General features: G+C 43.1%; 2 protein-coding genes across 7 annotated transcripts in view; one reads left to right on the forward strand and one right to left on the reverse strand.

The window, feature by feature from the left end:
* Positions 1 to 27,296, forward strand: part of LOC132382921 (uncharacterized) — a 98,679-nt gene that overhangs the window by 68,275 nt on the left and 3,108 nt on the right. For 2 of the 6 annotated variants that reach the window (XR_009508501.1, XR_009508502.1), the window contains one exon: positions 1,285 to 1,422. The exons of 1 other annotated variant lie outside the window; for it this stretch is intronic. Coding sequence is in view for 2 of the 5 variants with exons in the window: in XM_059953485.1 (XP_059809468.1) it covers positions 1,285 to 1,412 (128 nt within the window). In the remaining 3 variants the exon portion in view is untranslated. Of the gene's footprint in view, positions 1 to 729; positions 4,394 to 27,296 lie in introns of those variants that run through there. 3 more of the 6 variants (XR_009508498.1, XM_059953485.1, XM_059953486.1) reach the window with 3 other exon arrangements.
* LOC132382923 (ferritin heavy chain B-like) overlaps positions 1 to 27,296 on the reverse strand; it is a 182,692-nt gene that overhangs the window by 33,435 nt on the left and 121,961 nt on the right. The gene's annotated exons all lie outside the window — the stretch shown is intronic.

Consider the following 27,296-nt stretch of genomic DNA (forward strand, 5'->3'; position numbering starts at 1 on the left):
TTTGCAAGGAGAAGAGTTTCTTTTTCTTATCTGTTAGCAATAAATTTTAAATGTTCAGAATACGTATTTTGATTTAGATACCACGATTAGCTTTCATAACATTGCAGTTATCTAACCCAAACTGATTTGATGAGTTGTGTGACCAGAGTGAATAGCTCAGGAGAAAAGAGCGACACCGAATAGGTATGCAATCATAAAGTAAAAGATCTTACAGATATAATAAAAGTAAAATTTGAGCTCAGCTATAGTTCAGATTTCAATATTTTGTACTGACAAAGTCTGTTGAGTGTTTCATTTTAGTAACTCTGTGTCTAATTTTACCTAAAACTAGTTCCAAGTAAACTCTGAAGTTACATCCGAATCAAAACAAAATGAGCCTCTCTCTGCAAAGAGTTTGTCAAAATGCAGAAGTTGTGTGATGTCACAAAAATTTGGCATAGATTAGCAATGAGGAAGCAAGCTTTGGGCTGCAAAGAGAAAACAGAGTGGTAGAAAAGTATTTCACTCAGGAAAACAAGTGAGATAGTGAGTTTGAGAAGGTAGGGGGACAAAGAAAGACAGGCCATCATTGGATAATAAACGAGTTCCATCTTTAGAGGAACCTACAAGTCAAGTTTTCTCCTGAAGTTGAATTTGTTCTTAAGTCAAGAAATACACAAAATCACAATACAGTAACAGTATCTCTACAGCAATTTCCATTAATATTCATTTATTGTCCCTTCTACCTAGCTACAATGATACAGAATCACGATGTCTCACACTCAATGGCTGGCTTTGATGAACTTGAATCATCAGTGGATGTTATTGTTGAGATGGTATTGTTGAGCAAGTATTAGTAAGAGTGATTGTCAATTTCCAAAGCAACCCTCTTAAGTATCCTCCCATGATGAAACTGGCAGCTTGTGATCTTAAGAGGCAATGGTACATGATAACACTGGACATCAAAGATTTTGCTTCCTGAATACTTTTGTGTGTACGTACCTTACGGATTTTATCCTGCTGATCGTGAAACTCATCATGAAAATTCCCTATTGTGCACCATTTTATTAGAAATTGTCAATTTTTGTTATTTCACTTTTAATTTATAATTCAATGACAGACAACTCAAAGAACTAGTGGGATCAGAGAAAATTGTATGGAAAGCATTCAAGGATGTTGTTGAAAATTTTCTTGGCAACTACGGAGCACCAAATTATGAACAGCTGGTTGACAACATCCTTCAAACATTCAAAACCATGAAGTGTAACACATCACTAAAGATTCATTTTCTGCATTCCCATTTAGACTTCTTCCTTGCAAATCTTGGCGCCATCAGTGACAAGCGTGGTGAAAGGTTTCACCAGGACTTTGCGGTCATGGAGAAATGGTATCAGGGCAACTGGAATCCATCAATGCTGGCTGATTATTATTAGACATTTCAACAAGGCTCAGACACTGACTGAAAATGAAAATCATCAACAAAACATTTTTAGATTAGTTGAACTATTGCAAAACAACAGCTCTGTTATGCAATTGAATGCATTATATTTAATAAAAGTTAATTTCCTGTTTCTTCAAATTCCTATGTGATACAAGTAATCTGAAATTATATTTGTGTTTAGCCTCAAGAAGTCTATCACAAGCAAAAAAAGAATTCTGAGGAAACAGTATTTATGAAAAAAATTGTTGTCCAGTGTAATTGAGTGAAAGTTATATGCAAACAGATTTTTATTTCCGAATTTGCTTCTTGTTTGAAATTAAAATATTTATGAGATCTCTATCAATGCATGGGTGTCCATAAGTCAGGGGTTCATATCCTGGAAAGGGCCTGTATACAGTAAATGAGAAGGTTGGAGAAATGGTGGCATTTGGAAGCACGTGTTTGCCTTTGAAGTTTCAATGGAAGCACAAGATTTATTATTTGTTTTCTTTACCGACTGCAACATTAAGACCAGAGCCGCCATACCCGAACTGTACGAAACAACATCTGGACTTGTGCCTCACCTTGCTTGATTCCAAGGTTTAAGCCGGTACTACCCTTGTGACTAGCCAATTTCGGAATTGAGGTCCAGCTGTGGTGAAGAAAGGTGAAAGAGACTGCAGATGCTGGATTCAGAAATAAAAACTAAAGAGCTGGACAATATCAGTGGATCAAGCAACATATGTGGAGGCAAAGGATGCTTATTGATGTTTCAGGTTGAAATCCAGGATCAGAACCAAAGGACCAATAGTTCGGAATGTACATTTTGGAACGGTTTGATTGTCCGTTTAGAAATCTGATGGCGGAGGGGAAGAAGCTGTTCCTGAATTATTAAGTGTGTGTCTTCAGGCTTCTGTCCCTCCTTCCCGATGGTAACAATGAGAGGAGGGCATGTCGTGGGTGATGGCAGTCCTTAATGATGGATGCTGCCTTTTTTTTTGTAGCATTGCTCCTTGCAGATGTCTTGGAAGCTGGGGAGGCAGCATCTGTGATTGTATATTTAAGGGTAATGGTAGAAAGATTAGAAGGAAGTTAAGAATAGTTTAATTTTCATTGGGAATATAGTGGGGTTCTAACACTTGCAGTCTGAAAGTAGTGGCAGAAACCTCCTCTTGTTTAACTACCTGATTGAGGACTTAAAGTTTGGTGACCTACAGAACTTAAAGCTAAAAATTGAGATGTGGAGATAATCCCAATAATTGTCATTTGGCATGGACATTAAATCAGGTTTATTATCGCTGACAAATGTTGTGAAATTCATTGTTCTGCAGTAGCAGTACAGTGAAAAATATAAACATTACTTCAAATTTCAATAAGAATATATATATATTTTAAAATAAATAAATACAAAAAGAGGGCAAAATAGTGAGGTAGTGTTCAAGATTTCATGGACTGTTCAGAAATCTGATGGCTGAGGGGATGAAGCTGTTCCTAAAATGTTGAGTGTATGTCTTCTGGTTCCTAATCCTGCTCTCTAATGGTAGTAATGACAAAAGGAGAATGTCCTGGAAGGTGAGAGTCCTTAATGATAGAAGCCGCCTTCTTGAGACATCACCTTTTGAAGATGCCCTTGATGGTAAGGAGGCGGGTGCTCATGATGAAGCTGGCTGAGTTTACAACCTTCTGCAGCCTTATTTGCTGCTGTGCATTGGTGCCTGCATACCAGACAATGACGCAACCTGTCAGAATGCTCTCCGCAGTACATCTAGAGAAATTTGTCAGAGTCTTTGACGGAAGAAAAAACTGGCTGAAATCTTCTTGGTGGCGTACCAAATCTCCTTAACTCCTAATGAAATGTAGCCGCTCCCGTGCCTCAGTATGTTGGGCCCAGGATAGATCCTCAGAGATGTTGACACCAGGAACCTGAAGCTGCTCATCCTTTCCACTGTGGACCCCTTGATGAGGACTACTGCACGTTCTCCCGATTTACTCATCCTCCCATGCATTCATTGCTCCATAAATCTTTTGATTACCATTTGTTGAATTACAAGCCTTAAAATTCTCATAAAATTCTCAAATAATAATTCGACTTGTTTTTAATGGTGCACTGATTACCATGGTTTGCAGTATTTCATCATGTCACACTGAGGGCTTGTCTAAATATGGGGAGGTTTGCTGAGGAATGGGTCTTTTGATCATGAACATTTCAATTAAAAAATCATTTGTACAGTACAAAAGGAGTGAGCTTGTTGCCACTGTCACAAGAGGGATTTGGGGAATGACAGCAATTTAATGTCCTATTTTCTTGATGTAATTGTGCTGTTGCAAACTTACTTGCTAATGTAGCGTGCATTTTTTGAATACTTACTCCAAAATTGTACAGGCAAGTCTATCGGTGTAAACATTACTTAAACCTATAATGACTTGTGAACTATGGAATGACCTTGTTTTGTAAAACAACACACACAAAATGCTGGAGGAACTCAGCAGGTTAGGCAGTATCTATGGAAAAGAGTAAACAATTGAAATTTCAGACCGAAGAGAGGGGGAAGATGCCAGAATATAAAGGTAGGTGGACGAGAAGGAGATAGATGAAGCCAGGTAGGTGGGAAGGGTAAAGAGATAGAGAAGAGATCTGATAGGAGGGGAGAGTAGAGCATAGGAGAAGGGAAGGTGGAGGGGGACCCAGGTGGAAGAGATAGGCAGCTGAGAAGAAATTTAACGTCAGAGTGGGGAATAGAGAAAGAGGAGGGAGGAAATTTGTTTACCAAAAGGTGAAATTGGTATTCATACCATTAGGTTGGAGGGTACCTAGAGTTCCCCCCCACCATCTTTTTATTTTGGCATCTTCCCCCTTCCTTCTCAGTCCTGAAGAAGGGTGTCAGCCCAAAATGTTGACCATCTACACATTTCCATAGATGCTGCCTGACCTGCATTTTGTCTGTGTTGCTCTGGATTTCCAACAACTGCAGATTTTCTCACATTTGTGTTGTAAAGGATGTACATATATATTTCTGTTCAAAGAAATAAACCTTAAAATAGATTTTTTGAAAAAGCAATCTCCTTGACACATAATTCTAAGAAGGTGGGCAGCAGCATGGTAGCAGAGTGGTTAGCACGGTCACTTGCCCGAACCAGCGATCGCAGATTGGGATTCAGTTCCACCGCTGTCTGTAAGGAGTTTGTATGTACTCCTCATGGCTCTGCGGGTTTCCTCTGGTTTCCAGAGACATACAGGTGAGGGGTAGTGAGTTGCGGGCATGCCACGTCGGCGACACTTGTGGATTGCGCCCAGAACGATCCTCGGGCTGTGTTGGCTGCTGACGCAAAATGACCCATTTCACTGCTTGTTTTGATGCTTCGGTTGTATGTGACAAATAAAGAAGAGAGGGGGGAGGGAGAGGGAGAGAGAGAGAGAGAGAGAGAACAGGCACCTTCTTTCGGCAGCAATACACACCACCTGCTGTCCTGATGTTTCAGTCTCCCCTATCGCTGTGAAATCAGTGAGGAACCACGCTGTCCATGAGTGTGTCTATGTCTTAATCTAAGTATTGTTTCCTTAGATTGAACAAGCAGACTCCTGAACTAATAAGAGACGCAGATTGATTTGTAAAAGGTCAGGATGTACTATCATTTATTTATACCTACATTCCGTCTTAACTTTGCTTCATCTGCAACTTGAACAAGTGGCCGTAGTCAGGCACTGAAACCTCTGCCTGGATTTGGTTCATTGGACCACGGAGTAAGCGATTAAGCAAACCCTTCTCACCATCTCAATGAGGCAACAAATCCGAGAACCACCAGGGAGCTGACAAGCTAGTGTCCTGGTGCAATCACAACAACTTGGAGCAGAATGCCCTCAAAACCCTGGGGATGCAGATCGACTTCAGGAGAAATGGTGTCTCCTCTCCATCCACTCATCATCAAGAACACTATCTTTAGTACTGTTTTTACATTCAGGTTCTGGGTGGCATGATTTCATAGGACTTCATGTGGGGGAACCATATCTCCTTAACATAGAACATAGAATAGTACAGCACATTACTGGCCCTTTGGCCCACAATGTTGTGCTGACCCTCAAACCCTGCCTCCCATATAACCCCCCCACCTTAAATTCCTCCATATACCTGTCTAGTAGTCTCTTAAACTTCACTAGTGTGTCCACCTCCACCACTGACTCAGGCAGTGCATTCCACGCACCAACCACTCTCTGTGAAAAACCTTCCTCTAATATCCCCCTTGAACTTCCCTCCCCTTACCTTAAAGCCATGTTCTCTTGTACTGAGCAGTGGTGCCCTGGGGAAGAGGCTCTGGCTGTCCACTCTGTCTATTCCTCTTAATATCTTGTACACCTCTATCATGTCTCCTCTCATCCTCCTTCTCTCCTAGCTCCCTTAATCTCTGATCATAATCCATACTCTCTAAACCAGGCAGCATCCTGGTAAATCTCCTCTGTACCCTTTCCAATGCTTCCACATCCTTCCTATAGTGAGGCGACCGGAACTGGACACAATACTTATTCCTTGAGAAAAGGGCTCGGCAGAGGACGTTCTTCAAATTCAAGTTCCAGTTTATTGTTATTCAGCCGTACACATGCATACAGCTAAATGAAGCAACGTTCCTCCAGACCAAGTGACACGATAACTCACACACACAACATAAAGTAATATTACCACCAGTAAATTAACAAATAATAAGGTGCATTTATGACACAAGTTAAAAAGTAAACTCTACTGGAGCTGCATAGAGAATGAGATCAGGGTGGTGGCAGGGAGTGTCACAGCCTGGGAGAAGAAGCTGTTTCCCATCCTAATAATAGTCGCACTTGCATCCTAATAAAAGTCACAGTGTTTCCCTTCTTGTGGCAGTGGGTAAAATTCCATCTTCCGCAGAACATACCGGAGCAATTCTCCACTGTCATCATAGCGAGCATCCTCACATCAGCTGTCACATTTTGGTTTGGGGTAGCATCCTCTCACAATACACAAAACCTACAGTGAACTGTCAGGTCAGCAGAAGAGGTCAATGGCTGCAGTCTACCATCTATGGAGGACTTCTATGCATCCAGGACAAAGAAGCAGGCAGAAAAATCATTTCCAACACTATTCACTCTGCGAACAGCTTTTCCAAAAGCTCCCTTCTGAAACCCCTAAAGGGCTATTAAAGCAAAAAAACTTCATGCCATCTTAAAAGTTTCTTCCCCTGTACAGTTAATTTGATCAACCATTCTAGTTATTCCCTCCACATCCCCCTCTATTACCCCCATCACTGTACTGTTCTGTAAGAATTTTAAACCACTATTTAGAATGCTGTTTATATTGTAAATACATGCCAGTAATTATGTATTCATGTACATTTTATTCCATATCCTTACGTCTCTAACTTTATTTTAACATAATTCTTTATGATTCAAAATTCAATGTTCAAACTGAATTTATTATCAAAGTACATATTCACCATATACAACTCTGAGATCTTTCCTTGTGGGTTTGCTCAGTAAATCCATGAAGCACAACAGAATCAATGCAAGACCACACCCAACAGGATGGACAAACAGCCAACGTGCAAAAAAGCAAACTATGCAAATACAAAAGAAAAACGAAATAATAATAATAAATAAATATCGAGAACATGAGATGAAGCATTCATAAGTTGTGGGAACAGTTCAGTGCTGGGGTGGGGTGCTTCAAGAGCCTGGTGGTTGAGGGTTAATAGCTGTTCCTGAACCTGGTGATGTGGGTCCTGAGGCCCCTTTACCTTCTTCCTGATGGCAACAGTGAGGAGAGAGCGTGACTTGAGTGGTGGGGGGGTGGGGGGGTCCTTAATGATGGATGCTGCTTTTCCGCAACAGCGCTCCATGTAGATGTGCTCAGTGATGGGGAGGACTTTCTCCATGATGGACTGGGCCGTATCCACTACTTTTATAGGATTTACTGTCCAAGGGCGTTGGCATTTCCATACCAGGCTGTGATATTGATTTTTATTGAATGTTGTCCCCGACCAACACACAACAGCAAATTTCTGTTACATGTAAATGCCGAGTACATGGTGAGTAAAGCTGAACCCTGATCCTTTATATATGGCATTGTCTGGATGGGACACAAAACAAAAACCACTCTATTCCATGTGTGGCATCACCATGTTTTATAAAGTTATCCCGTAACTTTTCAGCCATTATATTCTATGCCCCAGCTAATGAAGGCTAACGTTCTGCCTGACCTGCTGAGTTCCTCCAGCACTGTGTGTGTGTGTTTCCCTGCATTTCCACCATCTACACATTCCTTCCAGTTTAAGAAGATGCGGGTGAATCTCAGCGATGGCGAACAAAATCAGTCTTTTTCTGACAAATGATCATCGCAAGCAATGGTCCGTAACTTCCCTTTGGGCTTGGAAGCAATTCGATATGGCATTACCGAGGCAGGGTGAGGAGAGTGGGCCCATCACTGAGTGAGGAAGATCCGAGGTCCGAGATTCGATTGATTTAAACGCCAGGCCGAATTGAGATGGCATGGTCCAGACCCCAGAGCGTACCAAAGCAACTGAACCCGATGTTTGGAAGATAATCGAAGCACCGGGTCAAATTGGAAAGGTCAGGTACAGGCCGAATTGAGTCAGCAGGATCCAGGCCCCCGGAGTGCATGGAAGCAGGTTAATCCAAGGTGTGAACGATGAGTTAAACACCCGGCCAGGTTGTCGGGGCCCAAGGTGAAGGACTGACCAGTTCAGCTCGCTGCTGTAATCTGCGCTGAACTAAGAGTACGTGGACGGACTCCCTTTGTGGACTTCACTTCAGAATGCTATATGCTTGCCTTTATTGTTTGCATGATTTTTTTTCTCTCTGCACATCCGGTGCTTGACAATCTTCTTCTGTTTTTTTCTGGGTTTCTTTGTTTTTAGGATGCAAATCTGGAGGTTATACAATATATACATACTTAGATAATAAATGTACTTTGAAGATTTGAGTCTTTGATCTCCCACGTTTCACATTACTATCCTATCTGCACATGCTGCCACCTTCAGGAATCTTTGCAGATGTACACCAACATCCCTCAGTTCCTCAATATTCCCTCAGGCTCAACATTTCTTTGACCTCTCCCCACACACATCAAGGCTAGATTCCACCCTTGTTTGCTCTTCTCAGTTTAGAGCCAATCAAAATCTTTCTGCAGCCTGAGACTTCTCCCCACTATTTTTTTCAAGCATCAATCTAGTTCAGTCTTAATGGGGCTGCTGCTGCTGCTTCAGCTACTGAATTCCACAACCTCAAATCAAAAGTATATCCACAGTGTCCACTTTGTTAGCTACATCCTGTACCCAATATAGTGGCCACTGAGTGTATGCTCATGGTCTCTGTTGCTGTAGCCCATCCACTTCAAAGTTCAACATGCTGAGCATTCAGAGATCATCTCCTGCGTACCGCTGTTGCGTCCATTCACAATTTTAAGCATTAAATATCATGAACTGATTCAGTCTGACGAAAAATTTTACAGAAAGAAAACCAAGAAGATTACTTCAAATTAATTGTGATTCAACAACAAAGGCTGTTGGCTCAAAGACAAGAGCCTTGGATGTGTGCCAGGAAATTAATCAAATAATCTGTATATTTCTTTTGCAGGTGGAACAAATCAGGAGGTTTGGTTAGTTGTTTTCCTTTCAGAGAGATTAATTAGGCAGTCTTTCATTGGAAAGATCATCCATCAAAATAATAAGTTGTGCAAGACTTCTTTGTAACTTCCTTACACTCTTAACGTCCTTTGTGAGCATAGATTAACAGATGTCTGGGAAGAAAGAACGATCAGAAACAGAACAAGTTCCTCCTTAGCAACAGCCACAAAATGCTGGAGAAACTCAGCAGGTCCAGCAGCATCAATGGAGAGGAGTAAACAGTTGACGTTTCAGGCTGAGAACCTTCTTCAGTCCTGGAAAGGAAGGTGGGGAGATGGCAGAATGGAAAGGTGGGGTGAAGGGAAGTGGGTGACAGGTGAAGCACGTAGGTAGTAAAGGAAAGGGGCTGGAGAGGACAGTGGACCATAGGAGAAAGGGAATGAGGAGAGGACTGGCAAGGTGAAAGGCAGTTGAGAAGGAGTAGAGGGGGGGCGGAACATGAGGTGTTGCTCATCTACCCTGAGGGTGGACTCATCTTGGCACAAGAGGAGAGCATGGACTGACACATCGAAATGGGAACGGGAATTAAAATGTTTGGCCACGGGGAATTTCCACTTTTGCGGATGGAGCGGAGGAGTCATTCTTTATATTGGCAACAAGTTCATTTCAGTTGTGAGTCCAGTTCTGTTGGAGTTTTATCAAAATAAACCTCTGTGTTTGAGCTGGGATATATACTTGAAAAGCAGGGAGGGAAAGCAACACACACACACACACACACACACACACACACACACACACACACACACACACACACACACACACACACACACACACACACACACACACACACACACACACACACACACACACACACACACACACACACACACACACACACCGGAGGAACTCAGCAGGTCAGGCAGCATCAATGGAGGGGAAATAACAAGGCAAGATCCTCCACTGGGACTGGAACAGGTTTGGGGAGAAGCCAGAATAAGAAGGAAGGGGATGGGTAGTAGTTTTTATTTGGAATATTGAACACAGTTTCAGTCATTACAGTACAGAGAACCTCATGTGATTGTGCTTCAAAGCCGTGAAGTTTAGTTAAAATTGGCAAGAAGACCTATATGGCATTGTGGCCAAAAGGTATTCCACTGTTCTATACTCTAGGAAGCTGAATTTTAATTTGATTTTTGTGCCATAGAGGGCAGTGAAGAGGAGTATGAGAATCTTCAGTTGTCTGCCATTAAACTGAGGGAAATTCTGATTCATTCACATTTGACCACAGCGGTCTACCAAAAGTTAAAATTCATTACATATCCACACTACCAAAAACCAGAAGAAACTTCAAATCTTGCATTGTGACTTACTCTCTGAACATGTCGCAAGGCCACCTGACTGAGGTCAAAGTGTAGATTGTGACTATATTCCAGCTGTCAATTAGTCCATGGCTGGTAAAGCTTTCTCAAACTCTCCAGGGGTAAACAATAGGAAGGAGTCCTAGAATGAGAAGATTCTCTCAGGAAATACATTTGTTTAGATTCTACTGGTGTCCTTATCCTCACAACCACTTCTGCACCCTGTCCAGTGCTGTTGCAGTTTTCTGCAACGTGCTGACCAGCTCTCAACTTATTGTCAGGCAAGGGACCTATGTATCTCTAGTATACCCTCACTGCCTTTGTATACCCTCACTGCCTTCGTATACCACTTCTCAACCAATTAAGCATCCTATAAAGCAACAAGTGTCTTTTTTTTTGGTCCTGTTAGTCTCCCCTCTCTCTATGTGACACCTCTCTGCCCCTTTAGAGAGAGTCTGTGGTATGTTGATTTGTTGGGTGAGCAATTAGTTTTTGTTGTACTGCTGTTCATGGTCTTCAAGATTCAAGTTTCAAGTACATTTATGACCAAAGAATGTATAGGTTATACAGCCTCGAGATTCACTTGCTCACAGGTGGCCACAAAGCAAGAAACCCAAAGGAACCCAATTTAAAGAAATTTTTTTTTATATAAAGAATAAATAAGAGACCAATGCTCGATGTGCAAGGGAAAGAAAAAACTACAAATCATGCAAACAATTGAAGAGAATAGCATTCCGAACCAAAAATGAGCCCTCAGATTCGAACCCTAAGCAGCCTGGAGTAGGCCCAAAGCCTCACTTATCAGTTCATCATATTAGCGAGCATGGAGCACAGTAGCCGGGGCAGTCTTCATAGCCTCAGTTCTATGGAGATGACTATCACAGAGAATGAGCGAAATCAGCTCTTGTCCATACTGACACCCTGTCTTTTCAGTCTACTTGGGCCAGTGTATAAATTTACTGAACAACTGTGGTGAACTATGTGCCTGTCTGGACACACCCCCTGCTGACTGCTCCTGTGGCTCCTCCCACAGGCCCCTGTATAAAGGCGATCTGAGGCCTGACGTTCAGCCTCAGTCTCCAGGACATAGTATGATGGACACTCACTCCTGGTTCCTTCTTCCAGTCAATAAAAGCCGATATCTCGCCTTACGTCTCAGTGTGAGTTATTGATGGTGCATCAACAACGGAACAGTGAAAGGCTTTAGCACCCTGGAGAAAGGAGTGAAGATTGTGGAGAGTGAGTGAAATCGGCTCTTGCCTCCGATCTGGGCTGTCGTTTAAATAGTCTAAATGGCTCATTGTCCCTTGCAGTAGGACCCAGGTACTGCTGCTGTGAAGGGCCCCAGGCCTAAATCATGCCACCCAGCAACTTGCTCCAGGCACAGATTCTGTCACCCATCTCTAGCTCTTCAAAAACAGCTCGGCACCCGAGCCAGTTGTACGAGCGTCAAAATCAAATCTCCTCTGCCCAGGATCTGACTTCTCCTTTCTTGAGGCTTTGCTATTGCTTGCTTGATGGTCGGAGGGTGCTGCTTTTGGCTCAAATAAGAGGGGGAGGGAGAAGGCGATGCTTTCCTGCTCCTTGCGCGTGGGAGGGGGAGTGGGGAGGCATTGGGGTTCGAACGTTTTGACTGTCACTCATCCTTTGGAATACTTCTGTGTTTGTGTAATGTCCGCAAGGAACAAGAATTTCAGGTTATATATCATATACATTCTCTGATATTCAATGGAGCTATTGAAGGAAATTTAATTATGTGTCATACATGGACATTGTAAAGGTGTTTAGTAAAACACTACTAATTGTGATTGCAGCCTATGAAATAAACGGGGCAAAAGCACCATAAAGTGAATTTATCTTAGAGAACAAAACTCACAAAATGCTGGTGGAACACAGCAGGACTGTCCTGACGAAGGGTCTCGGCCCGAAACGTCGACAGCGCTTCTCCCTGTAGATGCTGCCTGGCCTGCTGTGTTCCAACAGCATTTTGTGTGTTTTGTTGTTTGAATTTCCAGCATCTGCAGATTTCCTCGTGTTTTATCTTAGAGAAAGTAGGAGCGAACAGTTGTTTGTCAGATAGGAGGGAAGTGAACAGTGGTCATAGAGACGCAAATTTATAGAGCACCACAGCACAGAAACAGGACCTCCGGCCCATTCAGTCTATGCTGAATTATTATTCCGTCTAAACACGAGAAAGTCTGCAAATCCAGAGCAACATCCACAAAATGCTGGAGGGACTCAGCAGGTCAGGCAACATCTATGGAGAGGAATAAACAGTTAATCTTTCGGGCTGAGACCCTTCATCAGGACTGTGAAGGAAGGGGAAAGATGTCAGAATAAAAAGCTGGGGGGAGGATGAGGAGGCTGGCTGGAAGGTGATTGGTGAAGCCAGGTGGGTGGGAAAGTCAAGGGCTGGGAAGAAGGAATCTGATAGGAAGAGGAGAGTGGGCCACAGGGGAAAGGGAAGGAGGAGAGGACCCAGGGGGAGGTGATAGGCAGGTGAGATGAGGTAAGAGACCAGATTAGGGAACAGAAGGTGAGGCTGGGAGTGGGAAACATTTTTTACCGGGAAACATTCACGCCATTAGGCTGGTGGCTATCCACATGGACCAACATGTTGGAACTGGAATGTGAATGGGAATTGAAACGTTTGGCCATTGGGAAGTTCCACTTGCGGCAAATGGAGCAGAGGTGCTCAATGAAGCAGCCCCCCCTCCCCCCCAGTTTATGAAGGGTCTCAACAACGTAGAGGAGGCCACATCGGGAGCAATGGACACAATCGGCGACCCCAGCAGATTGACAGGTGAGGTGTTGCCTCACCTGGAAGAACTATTCGGGCCCTGAATGGAGGTGAGGGAGGAGGTGAACAGGTAGGTGTAGCACTTAGGCCACTTGCAGGGGTAAGTGCCGTGAGGGAGACTAGTAGGGAGGGATGAATGGACAAGGGAATCACAGAAGGAGAGATCCCTGCAGAAATTGGGAGGGGAAGTAAAGATATGTTTAGTGGTACGACCCCTTTGGAGATGGCCAAAGTTGCAGAGGATATCGCATTGAATGTAGAGGCTGATGGGATGGCTATTCTGCCTAGTTACATCCACCTGCAGCCAGATCATAGCCCTCTACAGCTAGGTACTTCTCTAAGCTCCTCTTAAATATTGAAATTAAACCTGCATGCACCACTTCCACTAGAAGCCCATTCCACACTCTCACTTCCCTCTGACTGAAGAAATTTCCCCTTAAATATTTTACCTTTCACCCTTAACCCATGACCTGTAGTTCTGGTGTCACCTGACCTCAGTGGAAAAATGCTGCTTGCATTTATCCTATATGAATATCCTCATAATTTTGTAACAAAATTCCCCTCAATCTAGTATGCTGCAGGGAATAACCTACTTAATCTGTCCCTGTAACTCAGGTCCGCAAGTCCCGGCAACTTCCTTGTAAATTTTGTCTGTATTCTTTAGGAACCCATACAAGTGCCACTGCTTGTCATGGCATAGATTAAGAAAAGGACTGGTGTACAAGGCACTGGTTATGAATTTGCAGGCAACAAAAATTTGGAGGACTAGTGAACTGAAAGATAGCCATAGATCTTAAGACAGTCTACTCAGGCTGATGAAATGGGCAGAAATCAGGTTCATGAAATATCACAGAGGAAAGTATGAAATATCCTTTTTGATTGGGAGAAGAAGCTAACTAAACAAGTCTAAAAGGTACAGGATAGAGTACGTGTAAATATTAGCCTTGATTGAATGGTGGAGCAGACTTGATGGATCAAATGGCTGAATTATGCTCCTATGACTTATAATCTTATCATCTTCTGCACATTACAAAAGTTGAACAGCAAATTGAGAAACAGTTTAAAAAGTATGTGGGATCTTGATCTTTCTGAATAGAGGTATAGAGTATAATGAGACTTTTATCTCTTATATAGCAGGGCTTACAAGGTTTTGAGCTCAGTTCCATGCCAGACTTCAGGAAAGTTATGAAGGCTTTGTAAGCTTTAACATAATGATTCCGGGAATGAGGGACTAATTATGGGAATGGGCTGGAAAAGCTGCATTTGTTCTTGGAAAAGAGGAGATTGCAAGTGGGTCTGACGTCAGTAAGATCAGAGAACTGATTGTGGACTTCAGAAAGAGTAAGACGAGTGGATCACACAGCAGTACTCAGAGAGGGATCAGAAGTGGAAAGAGTGAGCGATTTCAAGTTCCCTGTGCGTCAACATCTCTGAGGATTTAACCTGTGCCAAACATATTGATGCCGCCATAAAGAAGACACAACAGCGGCCGTATTTCATTTCTAGTTTGAGGAGATTTGATATGTCACCAAAGGCACTCATAAATTTCTGCAGATGTACCGTGGAGAGCATTCTAACTGGTTGCATAACCGTCTGGTATGGGCGGGTGGGTGGTGGCACTGCTCAGGATCAAAGGAAGCTGCAGAAAGTTGTGAACTTACTCAGCTCCATCACGGGCATTAACCTCTGTAGTATGCAGGACATCTTCAAGGAGCGGTGCCTCAAGAAGGCAGCATCCGTTATTAAGGACCCCTGTCAGCGAGGTGGTGCCCTCTTCTCATTGCTACCATCACAAAGGAGGGTAAAGAAGCCTGAAGGCACACACTCAATAATTCAGGAACAGCTTATTCTCCTCTGCCATCTGATTTCAGAATGGACTGTCAGGAGAAGGAAGGGAAGTGCACAGCCTGTGCAGGGTACACCTGTGGCCGTTCCCCTCAATAATAAGTATACTATTAGATTAGTATATAATCTATAAGTAGATACTATTGATTAGGATAACCTACCAGGTGGTGTCACAGCAACCGGGTCTCTGGCACTGTGTCTGGTGCTGTGGCTCAGAAGAACAGAGAGGTGAAGAGGATTACAGTGTTGATAGGAGGTTCCTTAGTCAGAGGTACAGAGACAACGTTTTGTGTGCGCGATGGAGACATTCGGATGGTATGTTGCCTCCCCGGTGCCAGGATCAGGGACGTCTCAGATTGGGTTCATGGCATTCCCAAGGACAAGGGTGAGCAGCCGGAAGTCTTGGTGGTATTGGCACCAATGACATAGGTAGACAAAGCGAGGAGGTCCTAAAGAGAGATTTTAGAGAGCAAGTTAGAAAGCTGAGAAGCAGGACCTCAAGGGTGGTGATCTCTAGATTGCTGCTAGTGTCAGTGAGGGTAAGAATAGAATGATTTGCAAGTTGGATGCATTGCTGAGGAACTTGTGCAGGGGTCAGGGGTTCAGATTTCTGGATCATTGGAGGATCGCTTCAGAGGAAGATATGACCTGTACAAAAGGGATGGGTCAAAAATGAACCCGAGGGGGTCCACTATCCTTGCGAGCTGATTGGCTAGAGTTGTTCAGGTGGGTTTAGACTAATCTGGCAGGGGGATGGAAACTGTAGTGATGGTGCTGAGGATGAGGTAACTTGGTTTACAAACAGGCAATGTGTAGTGAGACTCCGAGCAAGGAGGGGCTGGTGATAGATAGGGCAAAGTTGCAGTCAACAGGATGAGCTGCAATGTAAAAGGTGAACAAATCAAAAAGGGTGAATACAGGACTGAAGATATTGTATTTGAATGTGTGCAGAAAACGGAATAAGGTAGACGAACTTGTAGCACAGTTACAGGTTGGCCTGTATGATGTTGCAGACATCTCTGAATCATGTTTGAAAGAAGATTGTAGCTGTACATATTGTATCGATAGGACAGACCGGGAGGTAGAGGGGGTGGCACTGCTCTGTTGGTGAAAAATCAAATCAAGTCATTAGAAAGAGGTGACATAGGGTCGGAAGGTGTTGAATCATTGTGGAGAGAGCTCAGGAACTGCAAGGGTGTAAAGACACTGATGGGAGTTATATGCAGACCCCCAAACAGTTGTAAGGATGTAGTTTACAAGAAAATGCATGTCAAAAGCACAATGTTACAATAGTCATGGGGGATTTCAATATGCAGGTAGATTGGGAAAATCAAGCTGTGCTGGATTCCAAGAGGCAAGATTTCTAGGATGCCTACGAGATGGTTTTTTGGAGCAGCTCATGGTTGAGTCCACTCGAGGATCAGTTATTCTGGATTGGGTATTGTGCAATGAACCGGAATTGATTAGAGAGCTTAAGGAAAAAGAACCCTTTGGGGGAAGTTATAATATGATCAAATTCTCCCTGAAAGAAGAAGCTAAAGTAGGATGTATCATTAGTACAGTGGAGTAAAGGAAATTACAGAGGCATGAGAGAGAGTTGCCCAGAATTGATTTGAAAACAACACTGGCAGAGCAGCAACGGCTGGAGTTTCTGGAAGCAATTTGGAAGGCACAGGATATATACATCCCAAAAATGAAGAAGTATTCTAAAGGCAAGATGACACAGCCATGGCTAACAAAAGCAGCCAAGGCCAACATAGAAGCCAACGTAAGGGCATATAATTGAGCAAAAACTAGTGGGAAGTTAGAGGATTGGGATACTTTCAAATACCAACAGAAAGCAACTAAAAAGTCATTAAGAAGATAAAGAAGGAATACTGAAGTAAGCTAGCCGATAATATTAAAGAGCATACCAAATGTTTCTTCAGACACATGAAGAGTAAAAGAGAAGCAACCGTGAAAAACAATGCTGCAAGGGTTGTAATGGAGGACAAGGAAATTGCAGATGAACTGAATAAGTATTTTGCATCAGTCTTTACTGTGGAAGTCACTAACAGTATGGTGGAATTTCCAAGTGTGAGGGGTTGAAGAGTGTGAATTTGCCATTACTTGGGAGAAGGTTCTTGAGAAAGTGAAAGGTCTGAAGGTAGATATGTCACCTGGACCAGAAGGTGGCAGAGTGAGAATAAAGGAAGCCTTTTCTGGTTGGCTGCCAGAGACTAGTGGTGTTCCACAGGTGTCTAAGTTGGGACCAACTCTTTTTATGTTATATGTTAATGATTTGGATGATGGAATTGAATGGCTTTGTTGAAAAGTTTGTGGACGATACAAAGATAGGTGGAGGGGCAAGTAGTTTGAGGATGTTGAGAAGCTACAGAAGGACTTAGACAGATTAGGGGAATGGGCAAAGAAGTGGCAGATGGAATACATTGTCAGGTCATGCACTTTGGTAGAAGAAATGGAAGGGTTGACTATTTTCTAAATGGAGAGAAAATACAAAAAAATGGAGGCATAAAGGGGACTAGGGAGTGCTTGTGCAGGATTCCTTAAAGGTTAATTTGCAGGTTGAGTCTGGCAAACGTGATGTTAGCATTCATTCCAAGAAGACTAGAATATAAACTCAAGGATGGAATGTTGAAACTTTATAAAGCACTGCTGAGGCTTCACTTGGTGTATTGTTGAGTAGTGCTTGGCTCCTTATCTTAGATTTGCTGAAACTGGAAAGGATTCAAAGGAGTTTCATGAAAAGAATTCCAGACTTGAATGGCTTATCATATGAAAAGTGTTTGATGGCTCTGGGCCTGTATTCACTAGAATTCAGAAGGATGAGGGATGACCTCATTGAAAGTCAAATAGCGAAAGGACTTGATAGAGTGGATGCGAAGATGATGTTTCCTATGGTGGAAGAGTCTAAGACCAGAGGACACAGCTTCAGAATAGAGGGGCGTCTTTTTAGAACAGAGGAATTTCTTTAGCCAGGGAATGGTGAATCTGTGAAATTCATTGCCACAGGCTGCAGGGAAGCTAAATTTTTATGTATATTTAAGGCGGAGGGTGATAGATTCTTGATTGGTCAGGACATAAAGGGATACAGTGGGGAGAAGGGGGGATTGAAAGGCAGGAGAGGAAAATGGATCAGCCATGGTGAAATGGTGAGGCAGTCTCGATGGTCGCCTAATTCTCCTCCTATGTCTTATGGTCTTCTAGTCTTTTGGATGTTGAACCCCTGAACTACTTTTTTATTCTTATTTTTACACTGCTTATTTAATTTAACTATTTAATATATATCAGCTTACTTATTATGTAACACATTGTGGTGCTGCTGCAAGGCCAACAAGTTTCACGACATATGCCGGTGATGTTAAACCTGATGATTCTGAAGTAATTTCAAACTCTGGACAGAGTACTGGGCAAAAGACAAAGGCAAGAAAATGAAAGAGATTGATTAAAGAACCATAGTCATGCATCTAATTTGTACACAAAAAAATGTTGTTTTTAAACAAGTTGTTAGTTGTTCTGTAAGCCAGCAGGGGTCATGGTGATTTTTAGGGTTTATCTATTGCCAGTGTATTGGTCTTTGGCAGTAGCCATTTTATCTGAGTCCAATTTCACTCAGCAAGCTTGAAAACATAATGTTCTAAAGGAAGAAACAGCCTCCATCTTTTATATATGTTCAGATCTGACAACAACTGTATGCAACATGAGGAAAAACTTTCCTCTGCACCAAATGGTTAAAATCTGCTTTGCATTGCCCAGAGACAGATTCATTCAGTAGAAGTTGCATGTGAACTTGAGAGGGAATGACAGGGCTTTGAGGAAAAGATTCAACCTTCAAGATTTGAGATTGCTTATTGTCATTAACAGTGCACAGGTGTAAAGGAGAATGAAATGATAGTTACTCCAAATCTGATACAGCATAAAAAAGTGCAATAAAAAGCACACACTAAATATAAATACATAAGATAGCATATATAGATTGATTGATTGTATAGCCATAAAGTGACGCTAGGTTGCACATAAGGTCACTGACAGGAAATAATATAGCAGAGGTGGGTTTGTGGGTGGAGGTGTTGATCAGCCTTACTACTTAAGGAAAGGAACTGTTTTGGTGTCTGGTAGTCTTGGCATGGATGTTACATAGCCTGTTCCCTGATAAGTCCATGAACTGCTTGAGATGGGTGGGATCATTTATAATATGGCTAGCCTTCTTCTGGCACCTTTCTTTATCAATGTTCTTGATGGTGAGTAAGCTGGTGCTGGTGATATGTTGGATAGCTTTAATTACGTCTAGTAGAGTCTTCCTGCAGGGAAGATGCAGGGAAGATACCATGTAGGGATACAGCTCAACTGCACATCTACAGAAAGTTATGAGTTTGATGCTGCGATGATCACTCCACTACTGTAATGCCCTAATATTATTAATATTAATACTCAGCAAATCTATAGAATAGTAACTATAACAGGATCAATGAAAGATCAACCAGAGTGCAGAAATCAACAAACTGTGCAAATGCAAATATAAATAAATAGCAATAAATAATGAGAACATGAGATAACAAGATACAGCTTCTTTAAAGTGAGATCATTGGTTGTGGGAACATCTCAATGATGGGCAAGTGAGTGTGGTCATCCCCTTTTGTTAAAGAGCTGTTACCAGGCTCAGATATGGCCCAAGTGCAGAGTGAGAGGCACTGAAGTGGGTAGATAGTTCACAGACTTTAATACGAACAGTGTTAAAGGAAAATAAAGAATAAACGCTGGGCCAAACAGGGCTGCTAACTAAAACTCTCAAAAGGAACACGAAGCCTACACTGCGGCTGAAAAGAATATCTAAACATTAAACAAATACCGCTATTCAGAGTCAGTTGACTTGAAAGTCCAATATCTCAGGGAAGGCCAAAAGCAAAACAGCAGCAAAGCGTTGCTATGCTCTGGTCAAGTCTCGACAAGCACTATGACGACAAGGAGTTAAATACTATCACGATTAAATAATAATTAGCTGACACGTGCAAATTCACAAGCACAATTGCCACATCTACTGCACTGCCGGATCCATGGTTGTGACAAAAGCCTGATGTTTGGAGGGGTTGTAACTGTTCTTGAACTTGGTGGCGTGAGCCCTGAGGCTCTTGTACCTTCAGCAGATTGCAGCAGAGAGAAGAGACCGTGGCCTGGGTGATGAGGATCTCTGAGAATGGATGCTGTTTTCCTGTGACAGCGTTTCACTTAGAAGTGCTCAATAGTTGGGAAGGTTTAATCCGTGATGTACTGGGCCAAATCCACTACCTCTTGTAGGATTTTCCATTCAAAGGCATTGGTGTTTCCATCCCAGGCTGTGATACAACCAGTCAATACAATCTCTACTACACATCTATAAAAGATTGTCAAATTTTTTGATGTAGTACCAAATCCCCGCAGACTCCTGAGGAGATAGAAGATCTGGTGTGATCTCCTGATCTTCAAGTCAAGTCAAGGGCTGTACACAGTGACATCTACGTGGTTTGATAATAAATTAACTTAGGATCCTATTTCATCTGTTCCTAAGTAGTCAAGTCAAGTCACTTTTTATTGTCATTTTGACCATAATGACTGGTACAGTACAGTAAAAACGAGACAAAATTTTTCAGGACCATGGTGCTACATGAAACAATACAAAAACTACACTGAACTACGTAAAGCAACACAAAAAACTACACTAGACTACAGACCTACCCAGGACTGCATAAAGTGCACAAAACAGTGCAGGCATTACAATAAATAATAAACAAGACAATAGGCACAGTAGAGGGCAGTAAGTTGGTGTCAGTCCAGGCTCTGGGTATTGAGGAGCCTGATGGCTTGGGGGAAGAAACTGTTACATAGTCTGGTCATGACAGCTCGAATGCTTCAGTGCCTTTTCCCGAAGGAGGCAGGAGGTAGAAGAGTTTGTAAGAGGGGTGCATGGGGTCCTTCATAATGCTGTTTGCTTTGCGGATGCAGTGTGTAGTGTAAATGTCCGTAATGGCGGGAAGAGAGACCCCGATGATCTTCTCAGCTGACCTCACTATCCGCTGCAGGGTCTTGCGATCCGAGATGGTGCAATTTCCGAACCAGGCGTGATGCAGCTGCTCAGGATGCTCTCAATACAACCTCGTAGAATGTGGTGAGGATGGGGGGATGGGAGATGGACTTTCCTCAGCCTTTGCAGAAAGTAGAGGTGCTGCTGGGCTTTCTTTGCTATGGATTCTCCGCCAAGTGAACACCAAGAAATTTGGTGCTCTTAACAATCTCTACCGAGGAGCCGTCGATGTTCAGCGGGGTGTGGTCGCTCCATGCCCTCCTGAAGACAATAAACATCTCTTTTGTTTTGTTCACATTCAATGACAGGTTGTTGGCTCTGCGCCAGTCCGTTAGCTGCTGCACCTCCTCTCTGTAAGCTGACTCATCGTTCTTGCTGGTGAGACCCACCACAGTCGTGTCATTAGTGATCTTGATGATGACCTTTCCCACAATAAACTAAGTCTGTGCTAGCTTCCTGAAAGCATCACGACTTTCAGAATCAAGTTTAATATCAAGTGTGTCGTAAATTTTGTTGTTTTGTGGAACCAATACATTGTAAATAATAATGATAAAAACTATAAATTACAATAAGAAAATTATGACATGCCTTAAATTCTCATTGTCAGCATTAAGGACAAGACACAAGAGCTTGAAGACTCACACCCAATAGTTCAGGAACAGCTTCTTCCCCTCTGCCATTAGATTTCTGAATGGACAATGAACCCATGATTTTTGAGGAAAAGATTCAAGCTTCAAGATTTGAGATTGTTTATTGTCATTCAACGTCCACAAGTGTAAAAGAGAATGAAATGATTGTTACTCTGGATATGATGTAGCATAAAAACAAAACACAATAAAAAATTACGGACAGTGAACCTATGAAAATCGAGGCATGAAGACTGCAACTAGCAGGGCACTGTCTACACTGCCCTGAGCTACCTGCCAGCCTAGTCATCACATGGGAGGATGAACTCTGGGCGCCCTCCCAAGACTATGGTCAACATGCTCCTAGAAGATAGCAGCGCGGCTAATGTAGATGAACTGAACACACTGATAAGGGAGAGGGAGGAGTGGAGAGTCCGTCATCATGCCCAATGTCAGCCCCCTAGGCCTGAGTCAACGTAGTAGTAGTAGTAGTAACCTATGAACTCAGTAGTTTTCCCTCTTTTTTTGCGTTAGATTTTTAACTTAAATAAACTGTATAGATGTTCCGCCTCTGCCTGTAAGGAGTTTGTAAATTGTCCCCATGACTACTTAGGTTTCTTCTTGGGGCTCCAGTTCCCTCCCACAGTCCAAAGATGTACCAGTTGGTAGGTTAATTGGTCATTGTACATTGTCCTCTGATTAAGCTATGATTAAATCAGGGATTGTTGGGTGGCATAGCTTGAAGGCACAGAAGGACTTATTCTGCATTGTATCTCAAATAAATAAATAATGTGTGTGTGTGTATCTGTGTGAGTGTGTGTGTGCGTGCGTGTGTGTCTGTGTGTGTGTGAATGTGTGTGTGTGTGTGTGTGTGTGTGTGTGTGTGTGTGTGTGAATGTGTGTGTGTGTGTGTGTGTGTGTGTGTGTGTGTGTGTGTGTGTGTGTGTGTGTGTGTGTGTGTGTGTGTATGTGTGTACCATTATGGTTGCCCGCCTTTCCTGAGAGGAGAAGCTTGAGAAAGCAGAAATGGCTCACTTCTTTGGGACCTTACTGCATTATGAACCTGGATTTTCTGAGGCTGGGCCTGTCTGGTAAAGGACACACACAGAATGCTGGAGCAACTCAGCAGGCCAGGCAGCATCTTTGGAGAGGAGTAAACAGTTGATATTTCCAGCATCTGTAGAATCTCCTGCGTTTGTGGAAAAGGGCAGTCAGCTTGCAGATGTTGAGAGAATGGCACAACATCTCATGTGCAATTGACAATGATTTAAATATGAAAGATTGGCTTTATTTGTCACACGTGTGTCGAACTAAACAATGGGATGTGTTTGCTTTGCGGCAACAACCAACACAGCCTGAGCTATGCTGGGGCAGCCTGGAAGAGTTGCCCCTGGAATGGGGCAACATTAGCATACCCACAATCCACTAACCCATAAGACCAGAAGACATGGGAGCAGAATCAGGCCATAAGGCCCATTGAGTCTGCTCTGCCATTCAATCACGGCTGACCCTTTTTTTTCTCTTCTCCTCAACCCCAGTTCCCGGCCTTCTCCCCGTAACCATTGATGCCATTTCCAATCAAGAACCTAACAATCTCTTCCTTAAATGCACCCAACGACCTGGCCTCCACAGCTGCATGTGGCAACAAATTCCACAAGTTCACCACCCTTGGCTAAAGAAATTTCTCTGCATCTCTGCTTTGAAAGGGCACCCTTCTATCCTGAGGCTGTGCTCTCTTGAACTAGACTCTCCCACCACGGGAAACACGCTTTCCACATCTACTCTGTCTAGGTCTTTCAACATTCAAGAGGCTGCAATGAGATCCCCCTCACCCTTCTGAATTCCAACGAGTACACACCCAGAGCCATCAAACATTCCTCGTATGATAACCCTTTCATTCCTGGAATCATCCTTGTGAACCTCCTCTGGACCTTCTCCAATGCCAGAACACCTTTTCTAAGACGAGGGGCCCAAAACTGTTCACAATATTCAAGGTGAGGCCTCACCAGTGCCTTATAAAGCCTCAGCATCACATCCTTGCTGTTAGATTCTAGACCTCTTGAAATGAATGCTAACATGGCATTTGCCTTCCTCACCACCAACTCAAGCTGCAAGTTAACCTTTAGGGTGTTCTGCTCAAAGACTCCCAAGTCCCTCTGCATCTCAGATTTTTGGTCTTTTTCCCTGTTTAGAAAATAGTCATCACATCTATTTATACTTCCAAAGTGCATGACCATGCATTTTCCAGCATTGTATTTAATTTGCCACTTTCTTTCCCATTCTCCTAAACTGTCTAAGTCCTTCTGCATCCTACCCGTTTCCTCAACACTACCTGCCCCTCCACCAATCTTCGTATCATCTGCAAACTTGACAACAAAGCCATCTATTCCATTATCTAAATCATTTAGATACAGCATAAAAAGAAGTGGTCCTAACACCGACTCCTGCGGAACACCACTAGTCACTGGCAGCCAAACAGAAAAGGATCCTTTTATTCCCACTTGCTGCCTCCTACTAATCAGTCAGTGCTCTAACCATGTTAGTAACTTTCCTGTAATACCATGAGCTTGTGGCGACCCATTTCCTGGCACATCCGAACCGGCTCACAATTAGATAGCCTACGGGGGTTTGCGAGCACAGAGCTTTGGAGCCTCTGCGCCACGGGGGGCAGGTTGACGGAGGCTTAAAAGTGAGGCTGAGGATTTCGAATAAAGTTTTTCCTTCGACTGCAGTTACCTGCGTGTAGCACACCGCTACAAGCTCTTAATTTGGGAAGCAGCCTCATGTGTGGGACCTTGTTAAAGGCCTTCTGAAAGTCCAAATATACAACATCCCCTTTATCTATCCTACTTGTAATCTCCTCAAAGAATTCTGACAGGTTTGTCAGGCAGGATTTTCCCTGAAGGAAACCATGCAGACTTTGTACTATCTTGTCGTGTGTCACCAGGTACTCCATCACCTCATCCTTAACATCTTCCCAACCACTGAGGTCAGGCTAACCGGTCTATAGTTTCCTTTCTGCTGCCTTCCTCCTTTCTTAAAGAGTGGAGTGACATTTGCAATTTTCCAGTCCTCTGGCACCATGCCAGAGTCCAATGATTTTTGAAACATCATTTCTAATGCCACCACAATCTCTAACACTACCTCTTTCAGAGCCCTAGGGTGCAGAACATAATCTGCATATCTTTGGAATGCCCATATGGTCATGGGGAGAACAGACCGAAACCTGATCTTCCACTGATGCTGGAAAGTGCTATGACAACTGTTACACTACCATGCTGCCCAACAGACTTAGATATTGCCCTCCAAATATTCCCAACTGTATCAACTGTGAAGCAGGTGTGCACATTTTCAACTTCCTGAGTGTCAACATCTCTGAAGATCTACCTGCAGTTACAAAGAAGACACGACAACTGCTATATTCCACTAGGTGTTTAAGGAGAGTTGGCAGGTTGCAAAAATAAATTTCTACAGATATACCATGGACAGCATCCTAACTGGTTGCATCCTCATCTGGTATGGAGTGGTCACAGCAGTTTTGGAAAATGGTACAGAAAGCTGTTATCTCAGGCAGCTCCATCATGGGCACTAGCCTCCCCAACATTGAGGACACCATCAAAATAGTTTTAAGGACTCCCATTACCCAGGACCCCAATATTATGCCCCCTTTGTATTTGCCATTTTCACCCTAGGAAAAAGTCTCTGGCTGTTCACTCTTTTTATACCTCTTATAATTTTTATACACTTCTATCAAGTCACCTTTCATCTTCCTTCACAGCAGATAGAAAAACCGTAGCTCACTCGATCTATCCTCAGAAGACATGCTCTCCAATCCAGGCAGCATCCTGGTAAATCTCTGCACCCCCTCTAAGGTTCCCACATCCTTCCAATAATGAGGTGATAAGAACGGAACACAATATTCCAAGTGGGGTCTGTTACGAACCCCGTAACTGGGTCACTTACCAGCAAAGATAGAGAGGTCCGTTGAAGTCTGATGGTACTATTTTTAACAGTATTTATTGATAAAAATACACAAAAATAATATCATTGCAAACATACAGATAATATACATCATCAATACTAAATCTAAAAGCGCGGGTATAATAATAATCAATAAGGAATAGCTCTATCGTTGTCTAGGGGATAATGTATTGTCCGATGGAAATATAAAAGTCACTTCAGTTCATTCAAGCTGCAGCTTTTTGGTTGGAGAGAAAGACGGGTTAAAACTTGCCCATTTCTTTTATGATGTCAATCCTTCGAGAGTCGTTGGGAGTTGATTTCCCCGTTGTTAGCTAAAAACCGTTTTTCCGTGGTAAAGGACCACCGATTCTGGGGCAAATGGAAATGGATGCACGTGGCCTTCCCGCCGGCTTTCGCTATTACAGGATCGCTAGTGTTTCTTCTGGTGCATCTGAGGGGCTGTTCCCACAGACCCTCTTTTATCCTGACTTACAGGGTCTCAGATGTCAATCAGGTTGGGATGATGCAATCCCTCCACCAACCTCCTCCTCGGTTCATTGCCTGGGGCTTCGATGCATCGTACAGGATTCAATACACAATCCCGTCTCCAAAAGACAATGACCTGTTCCATGGCTTTTTATCTCGGAGGCCCAGGAAACATTCCAACCATTGAGGAATCTGTGTGTCTTTCTCTCATTTCCTGGGTCTCCTGACTCGGATCAATAGCGATCCTGCGATTCTCAAAAAGGAGGGGGCCACGGGCGTAACAGGTCTAACCAGAGTTTTATGGAGCTACAACATTACCACATGGCTCTTGAACTCAATCCCCCAACTAACGAAGGCCGGCACATCTTACACCTTTTTAACCAACCTATCAACTTGCATGGCCACTGTGAGGGATCTGTGGACGTGGACCCCAAGGTCTCTCTGTTCCTCCACACTGCTAAGAACTTTGTACTCTGCCTTTGATTTGGTGGAGTTTCTTCCCATACTTTCAGATTCTATTAAGGAGGATGAGAGGTGACTTGATAGATGGTAAGAGGCATAACTAGAGTGACTAGCCAGCTACTTTTTCCCAGGGTGGTAATGGTTAATACATGAGGGCGTAATTTAATGGCGATTGGAGGGAAGCATAATGGGGGTGATGTCAGAAGTTTCTTTACAAAGAGACTGGCAGGGTCAGTGGTAGAGCCAACTCCATTAGGGACCTTCAAGAGACTCCAAATGTGGTCTGACTAGAGTTTTATAGAGCTGCAACATTAGCTCTCAGCTCTTGAACTCAATTCCCCAATGAATGAAGGCCAATACTCCACGAGCCTTCTTCACCTTATCAACCCTGCTTCCTTACAGCCCATTACACTGCTGGTCTCCATCTTCGTCTGTCCTTGACCATACTGTTGCACACAGATATAAAAGGATTTTTCTTTGCTGTTTCTGTAACAGTTTTGTTTGACTAGTCAGAGTTGTTAGCCCTGAGCTGAACGTCCGAAACTGGAGGACTTGCTGGACCACTCTTAGTCTGGCCTCTACCCTTTGACCTGTTTGGCATGGGTGATCCCACCAAGGGTCAAAGTGCAAGTCCCTGACTCCAGCCAGGGTCATTGAGACACACAAGCCACCAAACTGTACAACAAGGTTGTGT

The sequence above is a fragment of the Hypanus sabinus genome, chromosome 29 (assembly GCF_030144855.1).
Source record: "Hypanus sabinus isolate sHypSab1 chromosome 29, sHypSab1.hap1, whole genome shotgun sequence".
Taxonomy (NCBI): domain Eukaryota; kingdom Metazoa; phylum Chordata; class Chondrichthyes; order Myliobatiformes; family Dasyatidae; genus Hypanus; species Hypanus sabinus.